At 38.3% G+C, this 27,249-nt stretch overlaps 1 protein-coding gene across 9 annotated transcripts in view; it reads right to left on the reverse strand.

Annotated features, from left to right (window-relative positions):
* The window catches only part of EBF1 (EBF transcription factor 1), a 283,775-nt gene that overhangs the window by 21,285 nt on the left and 235,241 nt on the right, over positions 1-27,249 (reverse strand). For all 9 annotated transcript variants that reach the window (XM_042790406.1, XM_042790401.1, XM_042790405.1 and 6 more), the window contains exon 11: positions 12,975-13,063. In XM_042790406.1, the coding sequence (XP_042646340.1) occupies positions 12,975-13,063 (89 nt within the window). The remainder of the gene's footprint in view (positions 1-12,974; positions 13,064-27,249) is intronic.

Below are 27,249 nucleotides of genomic sequence, written 5' to 3' on the forward strand. Positions count from 1 at the left end.
CAGATGTGTACTTCATCTAGATATGCAGTAGCATGGAATAAACTAGCATTAATATAGCTGCATTGGAATAACTCTTTGAATAAACTGACATTTGAGAGTCTGGATGCTCCCACCATATTATCATCAACTGAAGCATCTGGCAAGTAATTTGGATGGTTTTGTTGCTAAAATCTCTGGAACTCTCCGCTAATGTCAGGTCTTTAAGTCAAAGGGAGAAGAGTGGGTATGTGAGAGCAGATATGCAGAACTAAAATCACTCTGACAGTGCTTAAATCACCTCTTTTAGGGACTTTATCCAACAGTGATTACATGACTCACATCTATGTCCCTCAGATAGCTGTAATACTTTGATCCTCCTAAGTACGTTTACAGTATGTCTTGCTCCAGACCCCTAAATTACCAGAAAAAGGCATTTATAGCTACCTGCAGCAACCTTTAAAGTTGTCAAATTTTAACCCATGAGGCCAATCTACCTTCCATGCACACTGTGCAGGGTTGGTAGATATTACTACATTGTACCCTTACACCTATTCATATCCTACAACACATCAACTGGTAGCTGGTAGTTGTCAGTCATATGTGGGACTCACTAACTGTCATTAAGAAATCAACGCTATGATAATTCTCTGGCAACTTCTACAGCATTTCCCACAGGCTATCTTGCAAGCTCACACTGTGAGGATCTAAGGACAGATCCCCTCAGTTTGAAACATAGCAAGATCACAAAGGGAAACACATTTTTCATGCTGTATAAAAGTCTTCAGTATTTATCCCAGCATGCAAAGACAAGTTCTTCTGCACATACTTTTCTTTAGTTATGCAATCCCATCTTTCATACTATGATCAGTTTGTCAGAGCCAGTGATTCATTAGAAGACAAAATAAATGGGTTACAAAGTAGATCATGAATGGATAATTCTACATAAACTCAATTCATTGGCTAACAAAAAATTATTCACCAGCTTCCTTTACAAAAATTCCTCCATCTCACCAGTTTACAGTGACTCATACTACTCCCATCTATCTAGACAACAAAAAGATTATTCCTGATTTATCCATGAACATATGACCAAACAAATGATAACATTAGATTATTTTCTTCTGTCTGACCTCAAAGGTTTGTCACAATGACATAACAGCACATTTTGCACTCTAAATTTTCCTTATGTGTCACAGCTACCTTCAGTCCCTGGGCAAAATATACAGAGAGACTTTCACAAAGCAACATCAGGTAGGAATACCAGGCATTTATTTTTTAAATGTACCCCAAACTATTTGTACCAGCATCTACAGTACTTTGAAGCAGATGTTCATTATTGAGAATAATGAGCTTTTAGGTTTGGGGTTGGTTTTTTTTGTTTTTGCATATGTAAGATTTTCTGATAGTTCTTCCTCTGCTCTTCATAGTATTAACATTCCTATTTCTTGAAAACCAGCTGCAGATGAAAGTTGCAAGAAAAAAAAAAAAAAAGAAAAAAAAGAGTTATTACTCAAAGTCTTCTCATGACCATTTTATATCCATATATTTTTGGAAAACTGTCAAAGTCCCTTTATGGAAGAAGAATAATGTTTTGAATTATTTGAAGGGTCTGGACTTAAGTAAACTTAGAAAGAATTTGGGAAAATGAACAGAGACACTAAATTCTGAGACCATCGTTCAAGGATACTGCACAGGATGTTTTAGAAGCTTTATTCTGTGGATGATATTGTTGTGTCCATTAGAAAAACTCCCTGGAACACCAAGGATTAAAAGAAGATTAAATGTGGCTTGTGATTTTGTGTGTGGCACAATGTAGATATCCAGTTATGTATTTCTAAGAGTGAAAAACATTTTATTTGGCAAATACATAGGCTGATATCAATTTTCTATCATTTGTATACACAAAGACTTTCCAAACATAAGTCAACCTGTATCATTTTTAAATTGTTCTCTCATTAGGTCAAATATAGAATGTATTGGGTGGCATAATTCACTTGACTGCACTTAAATCCACAGAGATATATAATTATGTTTGGTATTGCAAAGTAAGAATGTCTGCTGAGTTAAATCAGCAGAGCTATCTAGCAATTAAAGTGGAAATTGAACATATGTGTTTTGTCTGTTTAATTTTCAGAGTTGGTCTTTATTAATGCATTTACCTATATAAATATCTAAGTATGCCAAACTATCTATCTTCTGTAAAAAACAAGTGATCACCTATCTGCATATAAAGACCTACTCACATTTTCTTTTAATGAAGAGGGAAAAAATACCAGGAAACCAACCAACTAAACAAAAAAAACAACAGCATATCATTAAGATCTGTGAAGCTGTCACTTATCTGGATTGTATGCTTCAGGTAGGAAGTGTTAGTAGTTAGAAACTGAGAGTTCAGATTACTTTTAATAGCAGGAGGAAAACTGAAAAATAAGATGCATTGAAATTCTGACCTACAATGATATTCCACTATGTTCTGTGGAGACTGAGTGCATAAAAATGTTGAAATAGAGACTGGAATAACGTTGGTAGGTTTTAGTATTACAGTTAAAACACTGCTCAGTCATAACCCCTACAAATGACTACTTTCACTTACATTTTATCATCGGTATAATTAAAAGAAGTCTCTTGAAAGGGGCATTCTCATTACAATGAAGGACCACTTCAGACTCAATTGAAATGAAAAGACAGACCATAGATTAGGTGTAGATACCAAGTGGTAATTTCTAGGGAAGCATAAAATGCCAAATGTGTAACAACTATATTTTATAACTGTGTTCAAAGGACTTACAGTATTTTATTGCACAAAGAGGCTTTGGCTCAGAAAGACTACTTCAATGAACTGCCTTGTAGTATATATTCTAAAAAATGTTCAACATTTGCATCAGAAACAAACAATATTTTGTTACTGATACTATTATTGTTAATTTATAGCCTTAAAAATTCAGCTGAAATTATCCAAAGCAAGTATAAATGTTGAATAAACATGTATTTAAGAAATTTCATTTTCTCAGCATTTTACAGAGGTAACACTTTCTGTGTACACCTCCACAATGTAAAATCAGGCACACCATTTTACACAGTCTAGGGCTCTTTCTTCAGTGGTAAGTGAAAAGATTACTATTGTCACTACAACAACATATTTTATGGAAGTGCTTCAAAATTCACCACTGATTTTTCAGAATAAATTAATATTTCAGTAACTTTTTTGATCACCAAAAACTCTTAGCTTTCATGCTAGTTTAAGGCTGAAAAAAAGAAAGAAAAATCAGATTATCAAAATATTAGTATTATTTCTTTCCTATTTATTAAAAAATACTTTTACATATATTATACTTGTCTGAAGCTCGCATTTGGAAAAATTAAGCACCTCTAATCTGTAAAATGTTAGGACTTCAAGAGACAAGACGCTATGTCCAGATTAAATTATGAATATAGCATTACTAGTAAAGACACTGAGGTCATCCTAGAGAACAAAAATAACAGAGACAAATTCCAAAATTTCTGTATCTTAGTTCTACCATAACACGTGAACAAAAAATGTGTTACGTATATGTGGCACTGCTTTAAAAAATGTTTCTGTGTTTTGTTTTCATTCTCCGCAAGCATAGAATTTGTCATCTATAGTCAAAATATATTGCAAAAAAAAGTCTTTATAATAAATCCAGAATGCATATCTGTGTTTATACAAGTATCATGACATTGTGGGCTATTGTACTTAGAGGACATTTCAGTCCAGTTGAGTTATATCAACATAAGTTACATGATTGACTTTTACAGCAAAAAGGAAAGGTTGTACTCAAACAACTGTTATTGCCTCAATGAAAAAAAAAAAAAAAATCAATGAAAGTAAAATGAACAAGAGATTTTGACTGAGTTGCAGTTAATACTACTGAAGAGCTATGGATATTAAAAGGTCAACAAATAAATTAGGCCAAGTGTTATGAAATGAATGATTTGGCTTATAATTGTATTGAGTGCAAATTGTTCACTGCCTATTAGACCAGGTAATTTTTAACCATGCCGCCTCAATTGCTGTTCCATAAGCAATAATATAGTTGTAAGAGCCACTGGTTCGATCGAGTGACCTATGAGACGCGCCAGGACAGCTGACTTTGCTATGATGGATCACTGAGCCTGATCTCCAAATGGTGCCAAACCTTCCCTTCCCGTGAGGAGATCTCATAAAAGAAACATTACTGCTTGATTCATTTTACCAAAATGTTTGAGTTTTCAAGTGTCAGCAGTTGAGTATAGATTGTGAAGCTCTGTATTTCTTAGAAGAATTACGACAACAGGCATCCTATTGCTTCCAGCACTCTCTGCTAAATGGCATCATGATGGTTAGGAGGATGCTTTTTCTGCTACTCAATTGGACTGTGTTGTGAGAAATACACGGCAATCATATTTTACATCACCACGTAAACCACTGCATAACACCTAAAACTAGGCTAGAAATGGAAACTGTAGGTGAGATTATAGACATTACTTCACACTTCTGCAATGTCCTGCATTCAGAGATCTCAAAGCACCACTTTAATGGGAACGAATTAAACTTCACAACATACTTTCTAGGAAAATATTCTCTCTCCCCCATCTTCATCAGAGAAAGCCTTAAAGCATAGCTGTTTGGCTGAAGTTACAATGGTCTATGGTTACAACCAAGGCAAGTTTTGTAGGGTGAGGTAAAATCTTTTATTAGACGCACCGATACAGGCATGAAAAAGTACAGTCAGCACACAGGAAGCAAGGCTTGGGCACCCAAAAGTTTGTTTTTTTCCAGTTATATCAGTTAGTCTAATATAAGATATTAACACTCCCTACAAATCCTGCTAGCCTTAAACAGGGAAAAGAAAATAATCTGATATTGCTTTCATGCTATGAAGTAACATACATGGTGCTTCATGAGGAGGAAAGGCAGCAGCTGTGTTTCCCCATTGCTCCTAAGGGCATGCTGTTCCCTGGGAGCCAGGGCTTGAAATACGGCAATAAAGGTCTCACCACTCTTCCCACAGGACTGGGCCATAAAGGCCTGTAACTACGCAGTAACTACGCATATCTGCTCTCTGCCCATGTACAAAACAAACCAAAGATGTAAATAAAAATCCTGAATTATCAAATAATCTGTGCAGAAGAAACCGCAATAATAAAAGCCTAATTAGAATAGATTGTACCACATAGGACCAAATCCTGTTTATATTGTCACTCTGCTATATTTTTGATAAATCACTATACTCAGTCTACTGGGAGGGTGATTTTCCATTTCATCTCTCCATTGAGCAAAAAAGTGCCACGTGACTGGAGTCTGAATTTCAATTTCACCAGCATACAGTTGAACTGAATATTATTTGGCACAAAACAGTGTACAACTGAGCCACTAAATGGCTGATTTACTAAATTATTATTAGATGAGCTCTTGCTGTTCCAAGTGAAAGTGCAGTCACTGTCTCTCTTCATGGTGTGTTCAAATTGTTCTGTGTTTAAATATTCAGCATGAGGCTAATGTGAACTGATGAACTGAGAATACAAACATCCACTTTCAATACAGACAGAAAGATAGAGATGCAACATATAATGTGGCCTGCAGAGGTGAAAATGATTTATATTTAAGGATGCTGCTTCCTACTTCCATTACTATCAGATATTCTTAATTAGCTTGGTGTTTGACTTGGGAGTTTGGAAATATAGCTAAAAAACAGCTCCAAAACTGAACTAGCTGTGTGGCTACAGAGGCTTCAGAATACTGGTGAAGTGGTTCTTCATCCTGTATCTCTGTCAATAAAGAACATGAGCTTCCACCAGTTTCATACTTTACTGCCTTTAGTATTTGAGTTGGAACTTAAAAGTATCACCTGCAATTCCGACCTCAGAAATCCTAGGAAATATAGAGGACTGACCATGGTGTGTAATTTTTTGACTTTCTGAGGTGGGGGAGATGTGAAAAAGAAAAATAATATTTTTTTACAAAAGGTTAAAAAAAAAGAAACAATTTCTTTACTGCCACCTGCTGGAGTTGACAATAACCCTTTGTCATACTAAAAGAACAAGCATCTTCACTTAGAGGACAGTTACAGCAAGCATTTAAAATACTGTGATCCCAGACACTTACAGTAGATTAGAATTTTTTATTGGTGCTGTGTTGCCATAACAACATAAAGACAGCAGATGACTTAAGCTAAGCTTGCAAAGCAAAAGGCTGCTCATCTGGCAGTTAAAATGAATACAGTTCACTTCACAAGTTCCCCATATGGACCCTTAGTGTATGGTAATGAGGATACCATATGGTGGGAGAAAATGCACAGAGAACAATTGTGCTCTACTGGATGAGAGAAGTGAGCAGGAAGTTATGAGGAAACGCAGGAGAGAGAATTGTGCCTGTGCTTCTAACTCAAGGGTTTCTTTCAGAGGGGGGTTCTCTCTCTTCTTAATCTTCTTCTTAATATATACATGCATAGAAATGACAGAGAAACATATTGTACATTTTGCAACATCATTCATCATAAACTGTCAGCTGTGTTTGTAAATCAGCTTGGTAAGATCTTATAAATTTGTAATTCTTAAAAGGTAAAAGTGCTAAGTTTTTAGACAAAGTGCAGGAAAATTTAAGCACTTCTGACAAGTAGAAACATTAGTGGTAATCATTTTAAAAATGTTTGCATCTTTCTGCCTGCATGTTTAGCCGTAAATAATGCTGCAATGAATAAAAGCTTTAAAAAGGGGAAGGGAGGATGAAATGGAATAAATATTTTTTATTTTATTTCCAAAAGGATAAAAAGTAATAGTTGATCAGAACCATATGCATGCAAGATTCTGCTGTAAATGTACATATGCTACATAGTACGCTGTACTAACCAGATCCTAAACCTGGTAAAACAGCTTGCTAAAGGCTGCAAAGTCAATTTTGTACTACACATGCTTCATAAAAGATGAATATAAATGCATTAGTTAGACACGGTGAGCTAAATTAGAAGGTCAGGCAGGGCTGGAAGGGCTGAAATATCACACAACCAATGACTGTAATTACTCTTTTTTTAAGTCTATTAAGTGGTGTTGTTCTATCAAGGCTCAGGGGTATAGGACATGAAGTACAAGATAAAGTAATGTGTATTTATTACTCCCACGGGATCAATTTACTAGATATTTTCAGCTCCATGGAGCAAAATACACAAATGCAGCCTTTGTTACTTTCTTCAAACTGTGTTTTTTTCCTTCAAAAGCTTCGCTCCTTGAGGGGACTGTTTACCTGTTTGGTACCTTCCTGCCACCCTCAGTTAATTGTTTTATTTAAAAAAAGTAATAATAAGAAAACAGGAATAGAGAAATGCAGGGATCCCTGTTACAGGATGTTCAAACAAGTGGTTTGAGTTGCTCAGATGGAATGTGCAGGCTAGAAAATCCAATCCCAGGCATGATTTTTACCCCAAGGCAAAGCAGAAATCAGGAATGGAGAAAGGCACAGAGCTCCTTGTCATCATGTTAGCCCTGATCTATTAAAAGTTTTGTCATAGATGCTAAATTACACCATCTGCTCTAATCATTTGCTGAGTAAATGCTGACCCACTTATAAAGAAAACTCACTGAAATGTGTATGCACACTGCTGACCTTCAGAAAGGAAAGGGCTCCTTGCCAGCCATTTGTATGTGGCTCTGCCCTTCAGCAAGCAGTGTGTCGCTGTGTCTTAGCTCTCTCTCACTTCAGACTCTTCGCATATTGCCAGACATGCCTCTGACATGCACCTCCCCATAAACATGATACTTTTGTAGTAGCCTCAGGCATCTTGACCGTCTTCTTCTCAACAGCTTTGAAAAGCTCTCCCTGAATATTTTCAATGGGATAAACTGAAAACCAAACCCAAAAAAAACCCAAACAAGCCCCTCAACCAACTAAATGTCCAACTTGTCATGAAATTAAAACACCCCAACTATTAACGGTTCAATACCAACCTTGACTCTGGTCTCCCATTCCCATAGATTTTACAGTACAGTGTAGAAACTACCAAGCACGTCTCATGCCCTCCATGCTATACAGATGAACTCCAACAGCACCTCTACACATGCTCCCCCTTCCTGCCCATACTTCAGTATAAAAGTTTTCTAATGACCCTCTTGCTACACTGGGTTGGGAAAAAAACAACCAAACAAAACAACAACAACAAAAAAAAAAACCTGCCACCCAACAAAATATGTGGCTTTTAGCTGAAAATTACTAACAAGTTAAAATACAGTATCTGGAGTTAGCAGATGGAGATCCCTTCTGGAATTTCCATTGGGTCTGTCTGAAGCAGCAAACTTGAGCTGCCTTGTCTTCATTGCTATTTTAACCTCCACTACTAAGCCTGGGCCAACCCACCCACATTTAGGGACAACCTTTATTTGCAATATAAACAATACGCTTGTCACAATGGATAAAGGGCAGATCTGTGGGATTTCGTATGGGAAAAGACAACTGCTTTTTCCAGCCACTGGTTCCTAATAACCACCTGTCTTCTATTAGTGTCCTAAATGAGGAGGTGGGATATGTCTTGGGGGGGTCTAATGACTGACCGGAGAAAAGGAGCTGAAGGGAAGGTGGAGCCTGGTTACGTGTGCTCTCTGCTCAGCAGGGAGGCCTCTGTGTGCTAGAGAGAGAGAGAGAGGCAGAGAGGCAGGCTGGCTCCACTTTCATCTACATGAAGAGAAACCAGAAGTAAAGGTCCCTTTCAGGAGGGATAAGGGGTCTCCTAGAGAGAGCATTTAAGCAACAGATTGGAAGGGAGAGGACATCAGATCACGGAGGGGGTCAATGCAGTGACTTGCTTCTCAGAGTGAACAATCTTGTGCTTAATTTAAATACAAGTGATGAGTTGTAAGAGTGGTGAAAATGGCAAATAAATTCTAGGAAATTGCACATAAAGAGGAATTGTTGTTATTAAATCATTTAGGATGGATGTGTTTCAAATCTAGTTCACAGTTGAAACTGTTTTACAGCTATAGCTATGGAGTTTTAACAAAACTGCAGAATTTCAATGTATCTGCCAGGGATTTATTTTAAGAATTGTAGGGTAGTTACACAAATGAACCTCAATAGACTCAACATGTTGTTGTGATCTGAACTCTTCAGTAATTTCCACTGCAGTTATGTATGCAAGAACCAACAGCATGTGTGTATTTCTGTGCACATATGCAAACACATGAGACAGGAAAATTGTACACACACGTGCAGGCTTATTCCCCAGCTCCACTGGCAGGCTTTCTACAGACTGCTCCTACAGGACAACGATACAATTTCTTAACATTAGCATCATGGTATTTCTTTTCACTTCTCCCCAGAGATCTCTTGTTTCCTCTGATCTGCCTCCTGTCTGTATTAGAAAGGAAAGACTATACTGCCCAGCACACTCCTGGTACTTGATCTCACTCCAAGCTTTGGGTGCTAATCCCACCGCCTCTGTACTGCCTGTCTCTCCTCTTGGTGCATGTGTTTGTGCGCATGTGTGTGTATGTACAGACATGCACATCTGCTAGTGACAACCCTACACTGGCTGCTTTCCCTGACCTGCTCTGTACAAGAAGGGAACAGGACTCTGGCCCATAGCTGGCTCCATAGAGCAGCTGCCAACATCAGCTCCCACTCTTTTTACTCCAGAAACTATATATTGCATTTCTACTTTAAACACACCTCTACATAACGGTCAGTCTAACAGTCCAAAGACCCAAGTTTCCAGGTGCTCCTGTTCTCCTCACTACAGGATAACGTTCTCCACTGGAATTTGGCTAATGAAGCACTGGGAGACAGAAAAAAGATTTCAAAATCTGGCCTTTTTCTTTGCCTACTTCCAGCAGATAGCTGGAACATTTAAAAAAATTCATCCAAAGCATGAACAATGAACACTTCTGAGAATACTGGCTCTAAACTAGTGGCGATCAAACTTCTCAAATAGCCTCAATGGTTTTAGAAATGCCTATTGACACAGATATGGCTCTTAAATCCTCAGACCTGGGGGGCATAGCATGTGCTAACCCTCACTTGATGGCCTCAACAATTCTCCTTGACTTCAGGGATAAGTCACACAGCAGAATGCTCTTGTTGGTCCATGGGAAGGACTGCATGCCCTTTATGAAAACAAGAATTATAACCATTTCTTTTTCTTGAAAGATCTCTAATTCTTCAGTAATGTTTCAGTGGAATAATGGCCACAAACCCTAGCAGCAATTACAGAAATGTGGTTTGTATTATTTATTTAATGCATAAGCACAAGCTTTTTAATGAACAGAAAGTGATGGTATACTGGCAGGACAATGGGGAAAATGGAGGAAAAGGATACTGAAAGCTTTGAGCACTGTTCTCCTCTCTGCTATCTTGTTCTCTGTCTTTCTCATACATTTGTCCTCTCTGCCCGTTGTTCCACTGTGGAAGCCATATGGCTTCCAACTCTTCTAAGTAGCTAGTGAGAATTGTCTATAGTGGAATACTGCCAAAGTCCTTCCTGGTTTAATGACATGGGGAAGAGCGCTGTGCAGTGCTCACCCAGCACAGAGACTCACTGCGTCCTTGATTATGATCCTGGAGCCAGCAAGCGATGCTGGGAATTGAACCATCAGTGCCTCAAATACAGAAGTCGACATGTGCCAACCCCTGCTGCATTCAGCCTCTGTGCGAGGCATATTAATGAGTCTTGAACTTGAGGTCCAACCTTCAAGCTTGCACAGAAGGAATTACCCAAAGACAAAAAAAAGAAGAGGTCCTCTTTGTCCTGTTTCCCTCTAACCTTGTATAGCGATACTAGTTTTGACACTGAGTTTGTTCAGTCCTTAAGCAGTAACTTTTTTTTTTAGGTCATCACATCATACCTCTGCATACATAACCACAATTTCCCTTGATTTAGATTTGAAAAAAATAGCTTGACAAGATACTCAGAACAAACACACTAAGCCAAAAGGGTATATGAGGGGACAGATGACTCAGTACTAACCCTCATCCTCATACCCTGCCCAGAAATGCCTGCTAAATGTTGGAGTCAGGATAGAGAGCTAGATGCAACTTTCTTCTGCCTGTTTTTATGTCCCATGAGACCAGATAGCAAGAATGTGTGGCTATCTGTGTGGTAACAGTCGCAGTCTAAATGGGAAAGAGGAGGGTGCTCAGCCTGGTGGCTGCATTCCCATGCCAGCACAAAAGAGCATTACTGGGGATCCCCTCAGTGCCATGGGTGCCAGAAACACAGCCCACTACCTGTGGAAGTTGGTGATACACTACAACACCCATCTGCATGACCCAATTTAGAACTTCTCAGTCTTATTTTACTTGAATTTCCTGATTTGGAGGAAAGCCATGGCCATCTACTAGTCAGCTGAAACACGGGGTTCAGGGAAGTTTTGCAGGGTTTCTTTTGGGCCTTGCAAATGCCTGGTGCATAGTGAAAGGCTGGTCTCTCATTTTCTGAGAAACAATTTTTCTCCACATGCACATTTGGCAGCAGAGGCATGATACAGATGAAAGAGCCCTTACAGAAACATGCTGTCTTTCTTTGGAAAGGTTTGCACCTCTGGAGGGACCTATGAAAGCTGTGTCCTGCTGCAAATCTGTCCAAAAGTCAGAGAAAGGGACAGCTTGTAGAGGGTGAACAGAGCCAATGTAAAATGTAACTCTCCAGGACAGCATGTTTCTCTAGTGGTAAGCAGGAAGGACAACACATCATCAACCCCAAAACCGGAGTCTATAGCCTTCCCAGGCAAAGATAAAAGACTTAACAAGCCTGTAAAAAAAAAAAAAAAAAAAAAAAAAAAAAAATCACATACTGAATTTTAGTTCTGCCAAGAAATAAAACAAAATAAGTTACGGTGTTCATGAAATCTTCTCACCTTTGAAATAGTTTAGAAATTTAACTAATCAAAGCCTGCAACAACCCCTGATGAAAGCCTACTGACAGCTCAGAAAGCTATGGAAGAAAGGTCACAAAATTTACGCAGTCACAAAGGCTAAACTGTATGTGCATTATTTGAGGGACCTGGCCTAAGGCATCAAGACCCATTTTTTCTATGTATCAAGTCTGCAAATTCACATCTTCCTTTCCATAAGTCAAAGGCATTATTCTTCAAATACACACACTTGGCCTATTTGACTTCCCAACTCACTAACAACCTTGATGCTAGAGCAGATAAAACACATGGTAGCAGTTGGTCACATACAGTGACTCCAGCTCGTGCACGCTATTGATCAGTGTTCTTGTAGCAAAGAGCAACACTTTTTCAAATACCTCACCTCCTTCTCCAGTATATCACAAAACTCACTGCAAATTCTCACCAGCAAAAGTACAATATGGCAAGATAGCAAGAACATATGTGAGTGCAGACCTGCAGCATTTTCACAGTACAAGACAGAAGTACTAGACACCTATATGAACTATTCTGTTTCTTCCTCAGCTTTTACTTGACAGAAATCAACAAAAAACTCACATTAATTTTGATGGATGGGAGAAGAATGAACATCAAATCACTTCACTACACGTTGCTCTAATCATTTCAGCAATCCCAAAATAAAGTAGTATATAATAATTATTATTCTAAACCAAGACATGGTGTAGCAGCAGTGGACGCACATTCCCTGAAGAACCAAGTAATTTCATTTTATCAATGGTGAAGTTCTCAAAATTATAATGGCAAGTACTACTGAGATACCAAAACCAAGAAGTGCCATTCTTCTATGAATAAGCTGCTCAGATTCCAAAATACCAACCAAAAATGTGTTCTTTGTTAAGTATTTCAGAACACAGAATAAGATTTGCTTTTAAGAAAGGCAAGAACTGTTTGAGTTAGCCGTGACTCAGAAAGTCACAGAAGTCTCATAAGGCAACAATGACAACTGATGATTGGCCTTTATTGGTCATGCCTCTGTTTCAGCTTATCTGGGCTGGGTACCAAACTGGGACCGTTACATTTACAAAGCCTTGCACTTTCAGACAAAAACATGCAGTAACCAGCTTTACCATATTTAATAAAACAATAAACTTTGTGCTGACCTTTGGCAAGCGTTCAGGATCACCGGGATGGCGGGGGATAACCTTCTGTAACCTTTGGAAACCATAGTCAATGGTGGGTTCGTTCAGAGCTGAAACAACAACAAACAACATTGTGATGTGATAAATGCATAGCAAGCAGGCTCCATTGCACTGTAACAACTGGCAATGTATTGCAAGACCAAGGAAGGACCCCAGCAAAATCCCTTTTACTGAAATCAGCACTGACTGTGAAGTCTTGCTTCAAACGCTATTTGTGGTTGGTTCTGAGGCTTCGGTTCAAACAGCAATGCAAACCTTCCCTCTTGAGTTCCTAAAACAAGGTTACTGGAAAATTTGAGGATGTTGCATACATCTTCCAAATAGGAAGCAATTATTATATCTGAAATTCATAATTAAATTAATTTGATAAATACTTTGCACCCCATATTTCATGTTGTTTTTTTCCCTGCTTTCATATTACGAGGAAGGACCTTTGTGATTGGAAGACAAAAGAAGTAACTATTAAGGAGTCTCTCTTGTGCCAGATTCTATTATACATTTAATATGCTCCATGTGCAATGATCACATATAATTTTGTTGTGAACTACAGGCATTTTTCTTGGCAGAGGCTTTATTTTTTACTCATCAACACTGACTTCAGCAGCCGGGCTCAGGCTCCAATCAGTACTAAACTGATCCAAAAGACTTAATGAATTTTAAAAAACAAAATCATCTATGTTTTTAGTTCATCTTTTCCCAGTCCTTGTCCAATCAAATGGTGGGGAGAAATAGTGGGACACTTTAATCTTCATGAAAATGCTGCTCTGCCTGCATTAATCAAAGCTCTGATTGTGCCAAGCCTTTAAGCACATGCATATCTGTAAGCACATACTTAAACTAATTTGCTTTCAGCAAAGCAAATTTGAGCATATTATGTTTTTTGTATGATTGCCTATAATTACAGGGGACTGCACTGAATGACCTTCTAGCTATATTTCCAGTCATATGATCACTTTAAAACTCAGATGTTAGTGAGACTTCAACATGTGCTTAAAATTTCCTAAGTGCTTCGGTGAACTGGAACAACAGTCAAGCATTCTCAAGCATCTCTAAACAACAGCACATCTTGACTCTCCTATGCCAATAGAGATGATGAAATTTTCCACAGCAATTTGTTTGCAATTTTTTGAGTTAAGTGAAAAAAAAATTAAAATTCCAATATGGATTTTAGTATTTTCAGCCTTTTTTTTTCTGGTGGGAAGGAAATGGTTTGTTTGTTTGTTTTCATTTTTGGGTCAGTTTAAAGTTTTTCTTATTTTGTCTTAGCTTATTAATAGCAAAAGAAATGTTTCTTGAACCAGGTCTGCCTACTAAATTATGACTATATCTTGCACCTTTATGATGGTTTTATTATGAACTTTATTATGAACTTTATTATGTGGCTAGAACGATGCCATCTGATTCTGGCAAAGAGATTTAGTATCAAACTATATCTCCCAGTCTCAGTTGTGTGAGCACTCTTATGTGGCTCAATGATGCTTATCACACAGCAAGTTACACAATTCCATCAGTCTGATCAACATGCACAATTTGTCCATACTTCCACCTTTTAAGTGAAGAGAACATTTTTTCATACTCTTAACGTTAAAGATATTTAGCCAGACTACATAATTATCATGGAAGTAATATCTAATCCCTGGCTTGTTTTTAATTAATTGCTGTTCCATAAAAAAAAACACAAAACAGTCCAGTTTTTAAAGAAACTGTTCCATTTAAATTATTATTCTCAAACCACATTTCTACAGCAGATGGTCCTACTGGCCACCAGTCAGATTTCTACATCCTCCTGGATCTTCAGTACATCCCAACTCCATAAGCAGGCAAACTGAGGCAGAAGGAAGGTGATATAGGGGAATCCAGATCTACCCAACAGCAGTGAAACAGAAGTGTGGAGACTGGCTGGAGAGGCACACAGTCCAGCAGATGCTCAACATTTCTCTAATACCAGAAAGGAATCTTCTGAGCATATCCTGAAATTACTGTTACAGTACTGTGGTAACACCAGACTAGACATCCTTCAGGATTTTACTGTCTGGGCTATTGTCAGAGGTTATTTATTGCCGCAGAGATCATGACATCCCTCTAGTCTCCCAATTTTTTTTCATGCATTTCCCTTTATCAGGAATATCTGAATTTGATCTTTTATTTATTCAGGTCATTGTGTGGAAAGAGTGAGAATAAGGCTATTCCTCTGCTTGTTTCCCTTTTGGTTTTTGGATGGTTGGGCCTTTTTTCCACATTTCCTTTCACACCCTGGCCGCATGCTGTCCACTCTGTTGTGTAGTTTTGCAGAAAATAACACGGTATCTGGGTTTGTAAATCCCCTGGTTTCATAACTTTTCAGTTTCCTTGCATGACTTCTTGTCATGGACCCATTTAGTTTAGACCTTCTTAAAATTTTACAATAAATTAATTTACTGCTATTTATATTTCTTATCAAAAATAGCTGTTCTCTGAGAAGAATAAAAAAAACCCTTACAGTTCTAATTTACATTTCTTTTGCAAATATGTTAAAAGATTTTAGTGTGGTTCTGTCAAATGTGTTTCTTCTCTAATTCAGTCTAGTTTATGGCCATTTTCCCTTTACATCCTTTGGGAAAGTAGTTACTAAATTCTGCAATATTATAAATGGAGGCCAGTTCTGAAATCCCCCCAGAGATAGCAGTCATTTTCTCATATCTTCCCACACATTCAACACATTTGAAATCCACAGAGTATTTCCTGTGAGTATTTTCTGAACTAAATGACCAAAAAAAAATGTTAATTTTATGGTCCAATATCACAAGGCATCAAGCATCCTCTGAGAGATACTGAAAACTTTCTGCATCAAATAGCTTCAGCTTTACTTTAGTGGTGGGGAGAGGCTGCACACAGCAATTTGCATGATTGGGTCCTAAACTGTAGTTGTCAAATATCACTCATTAGTTTATAACCATGCAACCCTTTCAATCTTAGATAAAATGAAAAAAAATAAATCTTTAGCTTCCTGAACATCTAACCACAGATTGGACAATATCAGTCTTTCATTCCTCAGTTCATTTATAAACCAAGTCAAATGTAATTAGTCATATCTCAAAGAAAGAGTCCTGTTTAAATATTTAACCCCACCTTCAGTGTTAAGGCCACACCAGTTCCTGTGTCAGTAGCTGTAAAAACTCCAAAGAAAAGGTGATATTCTGATCTCCAAGCATTGCAGAAGAGCCAGTGCTCAGGCCACCACTAGTGGCAGATAATGTACAAGGTCTGATACCAGCTTCACAAAAGGTTTTGCCTCTGTTCCCCGTACGTGCAAGCCTGGTCTCTGACTTTGAAGTCCATTCACAATAATGCATTTCCCAGTGCTCTAATTCAAAGAACATTTTTTTTTTTTCACATGATTGGAAAAAAAGAATCAATAAGAAATACAAACGCTCTATTTGTGTTCTTGACATCCATACATTAAAAACAAGCTAACACATACTGTACTTAAAATGCATTCCCATTACCCTAAATTTTAAAAGTACTATTGAAAGTACTGCTAACTTTAAAAAACTGTACTAAATTCAAATAGGTCCCAAGGCTAATGGAAGCAATTTGTATACCAACCCAAACTGACTGGCCCACTTTTCAAAATACAGGTATGATAATCTTGCGGTTTTAAAAGGACATTTAAATTGAAAGACTGTGAATTTAGTACATAATTATACCAATAGAACCCTTTAACTTGTCAACTTGTAAATCTAAAAGGCTATCAATCATTTCTAAAGAGGAAATAAACCTTAAAATTCTTTGATTGACAGTGCTTACTTTTTATGTGGAAAAAAAAGGAGTAAAGTGGCCAGAAATCCATTTACAAAAGTACATTGTTTTACATAGGTGAGTAAAAAGCCAATAATTACACCTCCAAAAGACATATAAATCAAAGTAAGTACTTTTCCCTCACTTACATATTTTAAGTTGCAGTAAACTTCAGGTAACTTTTTATTAAAATACTTTTCCAAATGCAAAGCTTATTGAAGCCATTAATAGAGTAGCATTTTCATTTAAGCTAATATAATCATTTTTGCAAATACAAGATTTAAGCCATTTTTCTCCTTCCAAACAATAAACTTTCAGCCTGTCTCTTGTGTGAATTAACTAAAATTACACCCAGGTGTACAAAATCTGTCTATCTATCCTAGTGTATGAGTTAAGGCACAATATTTATTATTCTTACCATTTTATGAATTACTTCTTAAACCCTTGAGGAAGAACTTTCTTTCAAATTAGACTCTAACAGAATAAGCCATGAAGCTCTTTATGCAGCAAGTCTAAAGCCATAACTCATAAAATCTAAGGCTTTTAATCAAGAAAATGCACAATGTCTATGGAAATAAGGATGCGTACATTATATTCATCTTTTCAAAGTCCAACTTATTTTTCAACAGAAATGCTGCTTATGCCTTTGAGAAAAATGTTTCTATCATAAATATAATTTCAAATTCTGCACGAATAATTTTAATAACTACATGTAGATAATCCACCATCTTTAAGAGTCTCTTTCTCTTTTTTTTCTAACAAGTCAGGGGAGGGCTTTTTTTAATATTTCACATAATGAATTCCTACTGTGTCAATAAAGCTTCGGTTGTTAATTGAAAGACTGTCTGCTGTATCTGAGAGAGGAATTTGTGTCTCTGGCCACATTGCCAACTTACAGCAGAATGATCGACACTTAATATCAGCAATTAAAAGGACCTGTTCAAATATCATGTGGAATTCATTGCTTGGGGTAGAGTAGGAGAACTCTTCACCAAGGAAAACCCATTCAGCAAACGCAGAGAATAATTGAATTAGACACATTTTAACATTATTATTCAAAGAAAAATAAACACACACTACATAGAAGCATTATGGAAATATTTCAGAATGTAAAACATATCCAGTTAATTTGTTTCCCATGCACTCATGGTTTCATTTATTCCTTTTATTTTTCAGTCCTTGTTTCTTTTTCATTCTGTTTGACCCAAAACCAGTGAGAAAGCAGCACTCAGACCTATGAACTTCGTATATGCTTTTTCAGTGTAAAAAGCTGCAACAAGAGGGAAGGGACTCTAAGGGCTCAAATAACAAAAACAAAAAAAGGCTGGTGGCTACGAACAAATTTGCCTCAGGTCCACAGGTCTGACCATCCCTATCCCAGATGAGAAATCTGGTCTTGAATTTGTTAAGTGAAACACCCAGGGAAAGGCTGCACATGGGAATTAAATGTCCCACAGTGCTTGCTCTTGTGGTGCACCAGAGAGTCACTGGTTTTCTTGGAAGTCAAAGGCATCATGGGGAGAATTTGAAGAAGGTAAGAATGACCTGCAGAAATTCAGAGCTATAATGGCTTCAGATTATGACTGGGCGGTTGTGGTTACAACAGTGTAGTGGAAGAAGATTCTTTAGACTCTACCTTTGTCTCTTCACAAATCATTTTTTTAAATTTGGCTCTACACCAAAATTAGACACCTAGTGACAAGTCCTGAACTAGAATGCCAAAGAGATGGGGCTTTGGGGTCTCCAACACAGTTGTTTTGAGGGTTTTTTTCCTGTCTGATATGAGAAACTTCATCAAAACATAAATAGAAGTTGACTCTGTGGCCAAGACACACAAAGTTGCCTATCTCAACACGTGATAGCCACAAGAGTATGAAGAAATCCATGCAGAAATGCTGCAGCACTTTCACAGCAATGAAGAAAAGGGCAGGAATACATTTCACATGTCTCTGTGCCCAGATTAAACCATGTCAGAACATCTGAAGGCACAGAGAATGAATATTTTAAGTAAAATCAAAAGCAGCTAGGAAAGCAGACTCTTCAATGGGAGCCTTGCAATCTTAGCATCTTCAGAGGCATTTTATAGGTAAAGACTTCTTTTCTTCTGGACATCTGGCCTCTTCTTCCATTAACTCAGATGCCCACCTCTATAATCAGCCCTCTTCCTTTTTAATCTGTACTTCTATCTGTATTTCCACACTGCTGAGAAATAGCAGTATGGGGTGCAAGTTGCAACAACTGAGAGTAGTCACGTAAAAGGCCATGGCTTCCAACTCCCCACTCTTACCAAGCACAGACTCTATGATGAGATGGAAAGCAGGAGCTCTTGCTTCTTGTAGAGGTAAGATGCTGCCACGGAGCTGATCCAGCGTATTTGCCTTCACTAACAGCCTGTGGCTTCTGTCTCCAAGCTCTGGGTGATTTCTGCTAGAAGCCCCTGACTCTAACAAAATAAAACCTTGGCTATGGGAGATAGGGATAGGACAGGACAGATCATAATAATATCAAACTCCGGGTGCCAAAATGCCTTGCTAAGGCCCTGCAGTACAGCAATACTAACAATGGATGATACTATAAAGCAACATCTTGTCATGGCATGCTGAAAGCAAACCCTACCCAACAACTCTTAAGCATAGTGGCCTCTTTATGCCTGTTCTACAAAGACAGAAAAAAAAAAACACTTCAAAACCCCATCATCAAATAAAAAAAAGTCTGTTTTGCAAATCTCCCTGCAAAGACTCTTCCTTTGCTAATTAAAGATCATTAAATGAAAACATGCAAGCATTTGAGCTATTTGTTGTTGTTGTTGTTGTGAATTTGGCTTGCTTTTTATAAAGTTTCCTTTCCACTGACTTTCCCTGGAGTGTTTATTCCCACAAGCAATGGAAAACGGAAGTGGGTGGGACAGCGAGAGCCTGCACAGAAAGGTTTGAACTAGAAAGGTTCTTTCAGTGCTAACTCAGAATTTCCTTGCTTTTCTGGTCTCAGTACTCCCTCACTTAAACATATTATTGTGTATTGAATTTCCATTTTTAAAATCAAACTCTGACATGATGTCACTTTTTTAATTAGAACTAGAAAGAGAGATATCCGAAATGTAATTCCTATATTTTATTGCTGTGTAATGCCCAAACAGACACCACATGCATGTGCCAAGCAATAAGAAAAATGCAGAGTTGAGTCAAATGATAAATCTAACACCTAGAGTTACCCTAGTGACTGCTCTTTACTTGAACTAAAGATGCAATAGGCCAGCGTTTGAGGCAGCTCCACTGTGTTCATCAGTGTTATTACAAACATGATAGACAGCGTGATATTTTCTTCCTGATAACAATTTTTCTTCAGCAACTAAGAACCAGAGGATTTATTCCCTTCCCACCTAGCCCAGTCTCCGCAGCCAGTGGGGGTGCTGAAGATGCAAGGAATGCATGTCTTGAGCCCAAATTTTTTTATGAAAGTTAAGGAATGAAATTACTAGATCTGTCTAGCAAGAATCATGTGGTGTTTCTCAGAATACATTAACTCTGAATGTTCACTCTTAGCAACCTGCAATCTGGCTTGAGAGAAAAGTCAATTTGTGAGCTTCGCAGTTTCTTCTTCTTCTGACTGCACTGTTCTCTTGTCTAATGGGGAAGATTTGGCCTTAAGGGAGTTCTGAAACAGAGTCCAGTTTCAGGCACTCGATTTTAAACATACCAACTTCAGAACAGGCTGGTAGAAATCACTGAGGATATGTATACAGAGGGACAGAAGGAAATTAATGCATGTTAGTTACTTGGTCTAGTCATCTAGGTTAATTGATGCATCTTTGGCAGTCATTATGAAAAGGGAAAGACCATCATTTACACGTGAATATTTTCCTATTTGTCAGACACATTCTGGTAATGTACATGAGCATGAAGCAAAAAATTTCCTGAAAATGTCTAGCTCTCAATTGATTACCCCTTAATTTAAATAAATACATGTGTACACAAGCACAAAAATGCATACAAGCCAAGATCTGAAATAATGGGTGACTAAGGTTAGCTATTGGATCTATATTTATGTCCACTTAAAAACATCTAAAAAATAAAGACACTGCATTTATTTTTAAACTGTTTGCTCAGAAACAGATGCAGAGATGTACCATACAGAGTGTAGGAAATGTTAACGTGATACCTCATGTGACTTTTTCTTTCATTTTTCACTGTACATATTTTCAACATTTTTCCTTTGCATGGACTCCTCAAATGTAGGTATGGTCACCTTTAAAATTTTCATAGGGATAATTTTGTGTAACATATAGGAAGTTGTTTCTTTTTGTCACCCTTCACAAACTCTTTTGGGGTAGACAGCATTGAAAAGCATTGTTGTAACATGTTGGTATGCAGAAATATTTTCTTTTGAATAACGCCTCTCTCTCACTCACTTTTAACCCTGCTATTTCTCACCTTCTTCTTAGATTATTTAAAAAAATATCTTATTACCAGGGTATGCATAAATGAAAAACCCAGTGTCCCACCTGAATGCCAAAGCCATTCCTATCAGAAAGCATCTTAGCCTAAATTTAGCTGTTACTCAAAATTGTAGACTTCTGATGTGCAAGTGCACTGTGGTCAGAGCAAAAAGAATCTTCAAGAGAGAAAATTGGAAAAACACCAGCTATCACATCCAAAACCTCTGCAAATGAGATTCACAGAGAAATGCAAGTAAAGTTGAATCATAAAATTGAGATGAATTGTGCCTAGCTGTAATGAAGAGTATAGGTGTGATGTTCTTAGAAGGGACTGACCTCCTGTGAGGTTCAATTTAGGCCTTTAATCCCTCTCCATAACTAAGCTTAAATCCCTTGAGAAAACAATAGTTTCCAACAATGCAGCAAATTGTTTAAAAATAAATTGTTTTAAATTAAAACAGTTGGGTTTGTTTGCTAGTTTGTAACATTTAAATAGAAATTTATAATTTGAGAGCTCTCAGTACTCTCTGATTTTAGCAGCAGTTATATCACCTGCTTCTATAATTGTTTTTTTACAAAAATTTTGACAATAACTGTTATCAAGGGCAAAAAAAAATAATCATACCAGCCTGTCTGATAAACATGTTTCCCTGTCCTCACACCCCAGTGAGCACTGTGACACTATACTTTTATCATCTAGTGTGTGCTCAGAATGAGCTTAGAACAGCAATTGCCAGGAATAGGCAGGCGATAAACTGCATTGATTTAACACATCTTGTTTTCAATCATGCTCGGATTTTCTGAGCACGCATTTTTCCTGTACTCCAGCTTGTAGCTTTTATCTGACGAGCTGATCCCTTTTCACTGGAAAATGAAAAGGTCGCACAATAAGACACGGTTTACTGGAACTTGAGCACGCACCAGGGAAAGTATTTTAGATAAATACTGTCAGACATAGTGGAGCTGCATTTCAACAACACAATTGCTAAACAACAATACTTATTACTCTCTAGAACAAGCCTACAAGCAACTTATGGCTCACAGCAGGGGAGATCTTTGAGTTAGGCTCAATAGTTAAAGAAACCTTATTCAAGCCTGTTTAAAGATGCAGTATTGCTTTTGCCTGACGTGCACTGACTAGCCATACCTCAGGACCAAACTAAATGCCTCCTCAGTTGCTTTTCTAGGTAATTTATAAATGATGGAAAAATGTATCAATGACTTTTTCTTCTTTGGGCAGAAAGGTGATAGACTATGTGCTTGATTTAATTTAATCAAATGGGGTACTGGGTGGTGGTAAAAATAAAATTATCCATATGTGAAAGTAATTTAACTGAAACTAATTAATTAACCAAGGTGAGCTGCTGAGGAGGTCAGTAAACAAGCAAGGAATAATATGGCATGATCCTTCTACCAATGGCCAAGCTACAGTAGGCTCATAATAATAATTCTATTTTCCCCCTCCCTCTGAAGTGACTGCAATGATCCTGAACAATACAGCACCGGAAGCAAAATATCTTTCTTTCTTCCTACCAGAGGGGCAAAGAAAACTTTCAAGTTATTCTTTACTGCACTGATTATACCCCCAAAAAAAGATTTCACTAAGTAAATAGAGAACCTGATTTAATTTTCCTCCTCAGCTTAAGTGGATTAACACCCATTTCCCTGCAAGGCTGCCAGTCTGCAGCCAAGGAGGGGTGGTTGGTTCACTCCAGCTGCAGTCCCCCCTCAGAACCTCCCTCCCACACTTCGTGTGTACCCATGCACATAAACCGAGTATGCATGAGGTCCCCACCTGCTTGCACATCTTGTACTCAGTGTAGCACCTAAACCTACCAAATCCACCTCACTTTTTTTGCCTGCCAGCAGACTTTTGAAACCAAACCCAAAAAAGTGGGCTTTTCCCATTCAGACCTTGGAAGAGACTCATCTTTGTCAGCGCTTCCCAGTCTGCTCCCCTATTCCCACGACCTTTCTCAGAAGATGGACCCTGTTTTTCATGGACCCCAAACAGCCCCCCAGACCTCCCCCCTTCATTTATAGGTATTTCTGCACCACTGCTGAAAAGCCAGCCTAGACCCTTCATGAGTAACTTGGACTGCAAGTGGGAATGGCATGTTTCGTAGAAGGCTTCTTTCAACACAGGCTATTTGCTCTGGCAGCAGTGGGTGCAGCCCCATGGTGTTACTCTGAACATGTCATGCCCTGATAGCTCACTTGTGTGAGCACTCTTGAGTGATAAAAATATCACAAATGGGTGATGTCTGCAGCTGAAAGCAGTCCTTCCTGCCTTTTCTCTTCTCCCTGATATACCATCATTCATCAATTTTTCTTACAATTGTATATAGTCTCTCAGTCTCTGCAAACATAAAATGGGGGTAAGAAACTCCAGCCCCTGATCCATTCTGCACTTTTGGAGAAAGCAGCTGTGCTTCTCCAGACGGCTGGTCCCTAAGACACAGTCAGCTGCTGGCTCAGCTTAGCTATAACAGTTAATGAGACACAGTGATACTCCCTACTCCTTATGGAAGTTGCAATACAAAGGGAAATTCCAAAAAACAAAGTATCATCCCCACAAGCATCCTTCCCATTTTTCAGCAATGTCAGTGCAAAACTGGTGTGAAATATTTATGTTTTCCTTGCTTCTCCTGAATGTGCTTATTAGTCATTTAGGTCCAGCATAAACTCATCTTAAATTCACTTTGTCCAAGATCCTTAACCAGTGTAAAGCAGAAACACGCTGTCAAATTTTCTGAAACTATACTGATACTGGCTGGAAACTTTACTGGCTGGAGCTTAGTTTATATTTTGCATATATACATCGGAGAGCCAAGCCTCCACCTCTAGTCAAATACAGCCATCTCTCTAGGATGTTCTGCTCACATTGTAAGTCTTACAGAAAGAATATGGTAAATATTATTTAAATTACATTTTGAATTAGAATTTTAAATAGGCAAGTCACACGCAAAGTGATAGACCTCAAGGAAAGTATAAAGTAAAATCCAACTTTGCATGCAAATGCCACTTCACATTCAGCCCCATGAGCCTGTCTGCAAGAGAAGTCATACAAGCATCGATTTCTCCCTCTCACCTGGCAAGTTTTTTGCTAGACAAGTTGAAAATCTGCTCTGCACTTTAGGGCTATCTCATGCAACACAGGCAGAATTCTGATATGTCTTCTTCATTAAGTGCTCATAATCCCAGAAATGAAAGTAACTCATTTCTTCCCAGGGTGCCTGTTAACTGAGAAACTCATCTTAATTGAATGCACAGATCAGTTAACCATCTTCAGATTCGCTAAACCATTAGAGCCCCATTTGCACAGCAGCTCTGCTGGCAGGTCTCCTCCCACCACTGCGCTTAGGGGGGATCTGAGGTTCAGCAGAGGAGGGGAGGTGCTGGAGGTGATGAGCAAGCACCGTCAAGGGCTTACGCTCATGACAAAATGAGTGCTCTGGGGCCAAGCAGGCTTTTGCTCAATTGTCAGCGCTAGATCACCTTGCAAGGCAATTACAGAGAAATCAACAAATACTGCAGCTCTGGCCCCAAATACTAGTTAAGTAGCCTCCAAACACCCCTACAGAGAGATCACTAATCTGGAATCTGGAGCCTCACAGGCACAAGAGAAGAGGAAATAAAAATAATTGCCTATATCACTCCCTTTGCATCTTGCCTCTCTGTCACCATCACAATTTACCATCTAGAATACACTTGGTAAACCAGTGAAGATGAGTATGGAAATTAAACTATCCCAGGAGCAACCGTTCACCTATAAAGCTGATGCTTCAAAAAGAAACTGTGAAAGGTGAGGAAGTGAGGAACCAGACTGAATCTCACTGTCCTGTTATGAAACACTTCCAAACTTTCATTTACAGCGGGCGTGTACCATCCTTTGGTTCTTCAGTGTTGAGTTCGGGATACACAGCAAAACATCTCTGCTGGTTGGTGGCACTCTGAGGCAGTAACCACATCCCTGCCCTCATCCACACTGATCCGCCAACTAATGCTGTTCTGAGGTAGCTGAAACTTTTCTGCACTCAGATAGGGCTCACCAAAATCAGTCATTTTCCTTTTAATAGCATTTTAAAAAATATTTTAAGTATTACTGGATTCATTTTTCCTAAACCAGAAATATTATAATTTCCCTAATTCAAGGCAGAGGTAGATTAAAGACTGCAAGATGATCAGAAAATAGAGTAGAAGATCTAATGTTACCATGGACAACCAGAAATGGTCACACAGGTTTATGATAATGCATTTGTGCTTGTTTATTTCCTAATTTTCTAGGTATCATTGGCAGCCTATAGGCAAATTCAGATCCCAGCTTTGAAGTTATCAATAAAATACCTCCAGAGTAGCATGGTATTGCCCATTTTCTCTTGTATAAAACAAATACCTTCCTTCCATCCAATTTAAAACAAAAACTAAACCCTACAGTAATGGATTACATTATTCTGCACAAATTTGTTTCTTGTAGACTTCATGAGAACTGTTGTCATTATAAAAAATTGCCACCAAAATATATGTGTATCGTATTAATATGCCTCAAAGTTCAATACTGACACAAACAGTATCATCAGGTGATAAAAACAAAGATGCTGCAAGTGTGACATGAAAAAAGAGTATTCGAATGTTAAAATCTAATTTAGCAATTTGCAAATTGCCAGTCTAAAAGGAGGAATTTAACATTAATCTTGCTGGAAGTGACATACTTATCAGTAACTGATTTGTAGCTTTCCAGGCAGTAAGCAATATATATAAATACACTTCTGGGTCCATCAGCAGTATGCAAGAATGCGCTTAAACAGACAAACTCACTAGGGCCCTGAGTGCACAAAGTATTAAGCACCTGGCTGCCAGAGTTAATTAGTCTGCACAGAGCGATGCACAGAGGCTGCTGCTCTGCTCCAAACCAGCTCCATCACAACTGGCCTGGGGCACCTCTGCTTTCTGCTCTCATGTGCCGTGTATATGCAACTCAAGAATGAAGCTTTTTCTATCTCCCCCCATGATCCCTGTGCAGGCCAAGCCCATCATCTTGGTATCTAACCACTTGCTGTAAGGGGACCTCGGCTCACCAAGGAGGGCACAGGGACACAGGTGGGAAGGAGCAGCCTCCTGCACCATCTCTCAGCATTGCACAATTAAGAGGAGCTACTTGTCTTTCGGCCCATAATGCATTTAGCCACTGTGCAAAGCAGGCACAGACTGGCTCCATGCAGGGAAGAATTTGAAAAAATGTCCATTGTCTTGGGCTTCAGAGAAAATTGCTTTGGTTTTGCGCTGAAAAGGCCATGCTGATGCCTGGCAGCCCTTGGGTGTTGCTGGGCTGGCAGTGCCTGTACTTGCACAGACTGGGGACAGCCATAGGGGTACAGACCACACCTTAGAGGTCCCTCAAAAAAGAAATTCCCACCACCGGTGTTTACTCACTTTGTTGGCACTGATTTTTGTGTTTTATATGGTCTCTTCCTTAACTGAGCTGATGATGTGCATTCAGTGGCAAAGGTCATTATTCAAAATAAATCTAAGTTGTATTTGATTGAGTAAAAACTGGACACTGACAAGGTACTCTGTGCTTGCGTAACTGATTGTCTCAAAAAATGTGCTATTTTTACATCTTTACTTAACAATCTTCTCCTAATTGAAGTCATATAAAAATCTTATATGTATGTACAAGCGTGTGTATAAGTGGTTCTGTGGCTGAAAATGTGTTAATTGCATCTCCTAGCAGATAATTTTTCATATGCTGCATATCTGTGTGTACAGAGGCTCAGAAAGGGGACAATCCTTCCTCTGGCCCGCAGCAAGTGGTAGATTACTGGTGGAGCAGATGCATCCATAGCCAAAGCTGGGAAAGACACAGGAATGATTCCTAAGTTTAGGACTTGCAAACTGATAGATGCTTTCTTCAAATAACAAAGGGAAATGTAATGTAACTTTTTTCTTCCAAACTTCACTTGTTGCACAAAACAAAAGTGAATGAGCAAAAGAAAAGAGGCAAAAAATTCCCACAGGGTTTTA

The sequence above is a fragment of the Tyto alba genome, unplaced genomic scaffold, assembly GCF_018691265.1.
Source record: "Tyto alba isolate M040663 unplaced genomic scaffold, T.alba_DEE_v4.0 Super-Scaffold_17, whole genome shotgun sequence".
In the NCBI taxonomy this organism is placed as follows: Eukaryota; Metazoa; Chordata; class Aves; order Strigiformes; family Tytonidae; genus Tyto; species Tyto alba.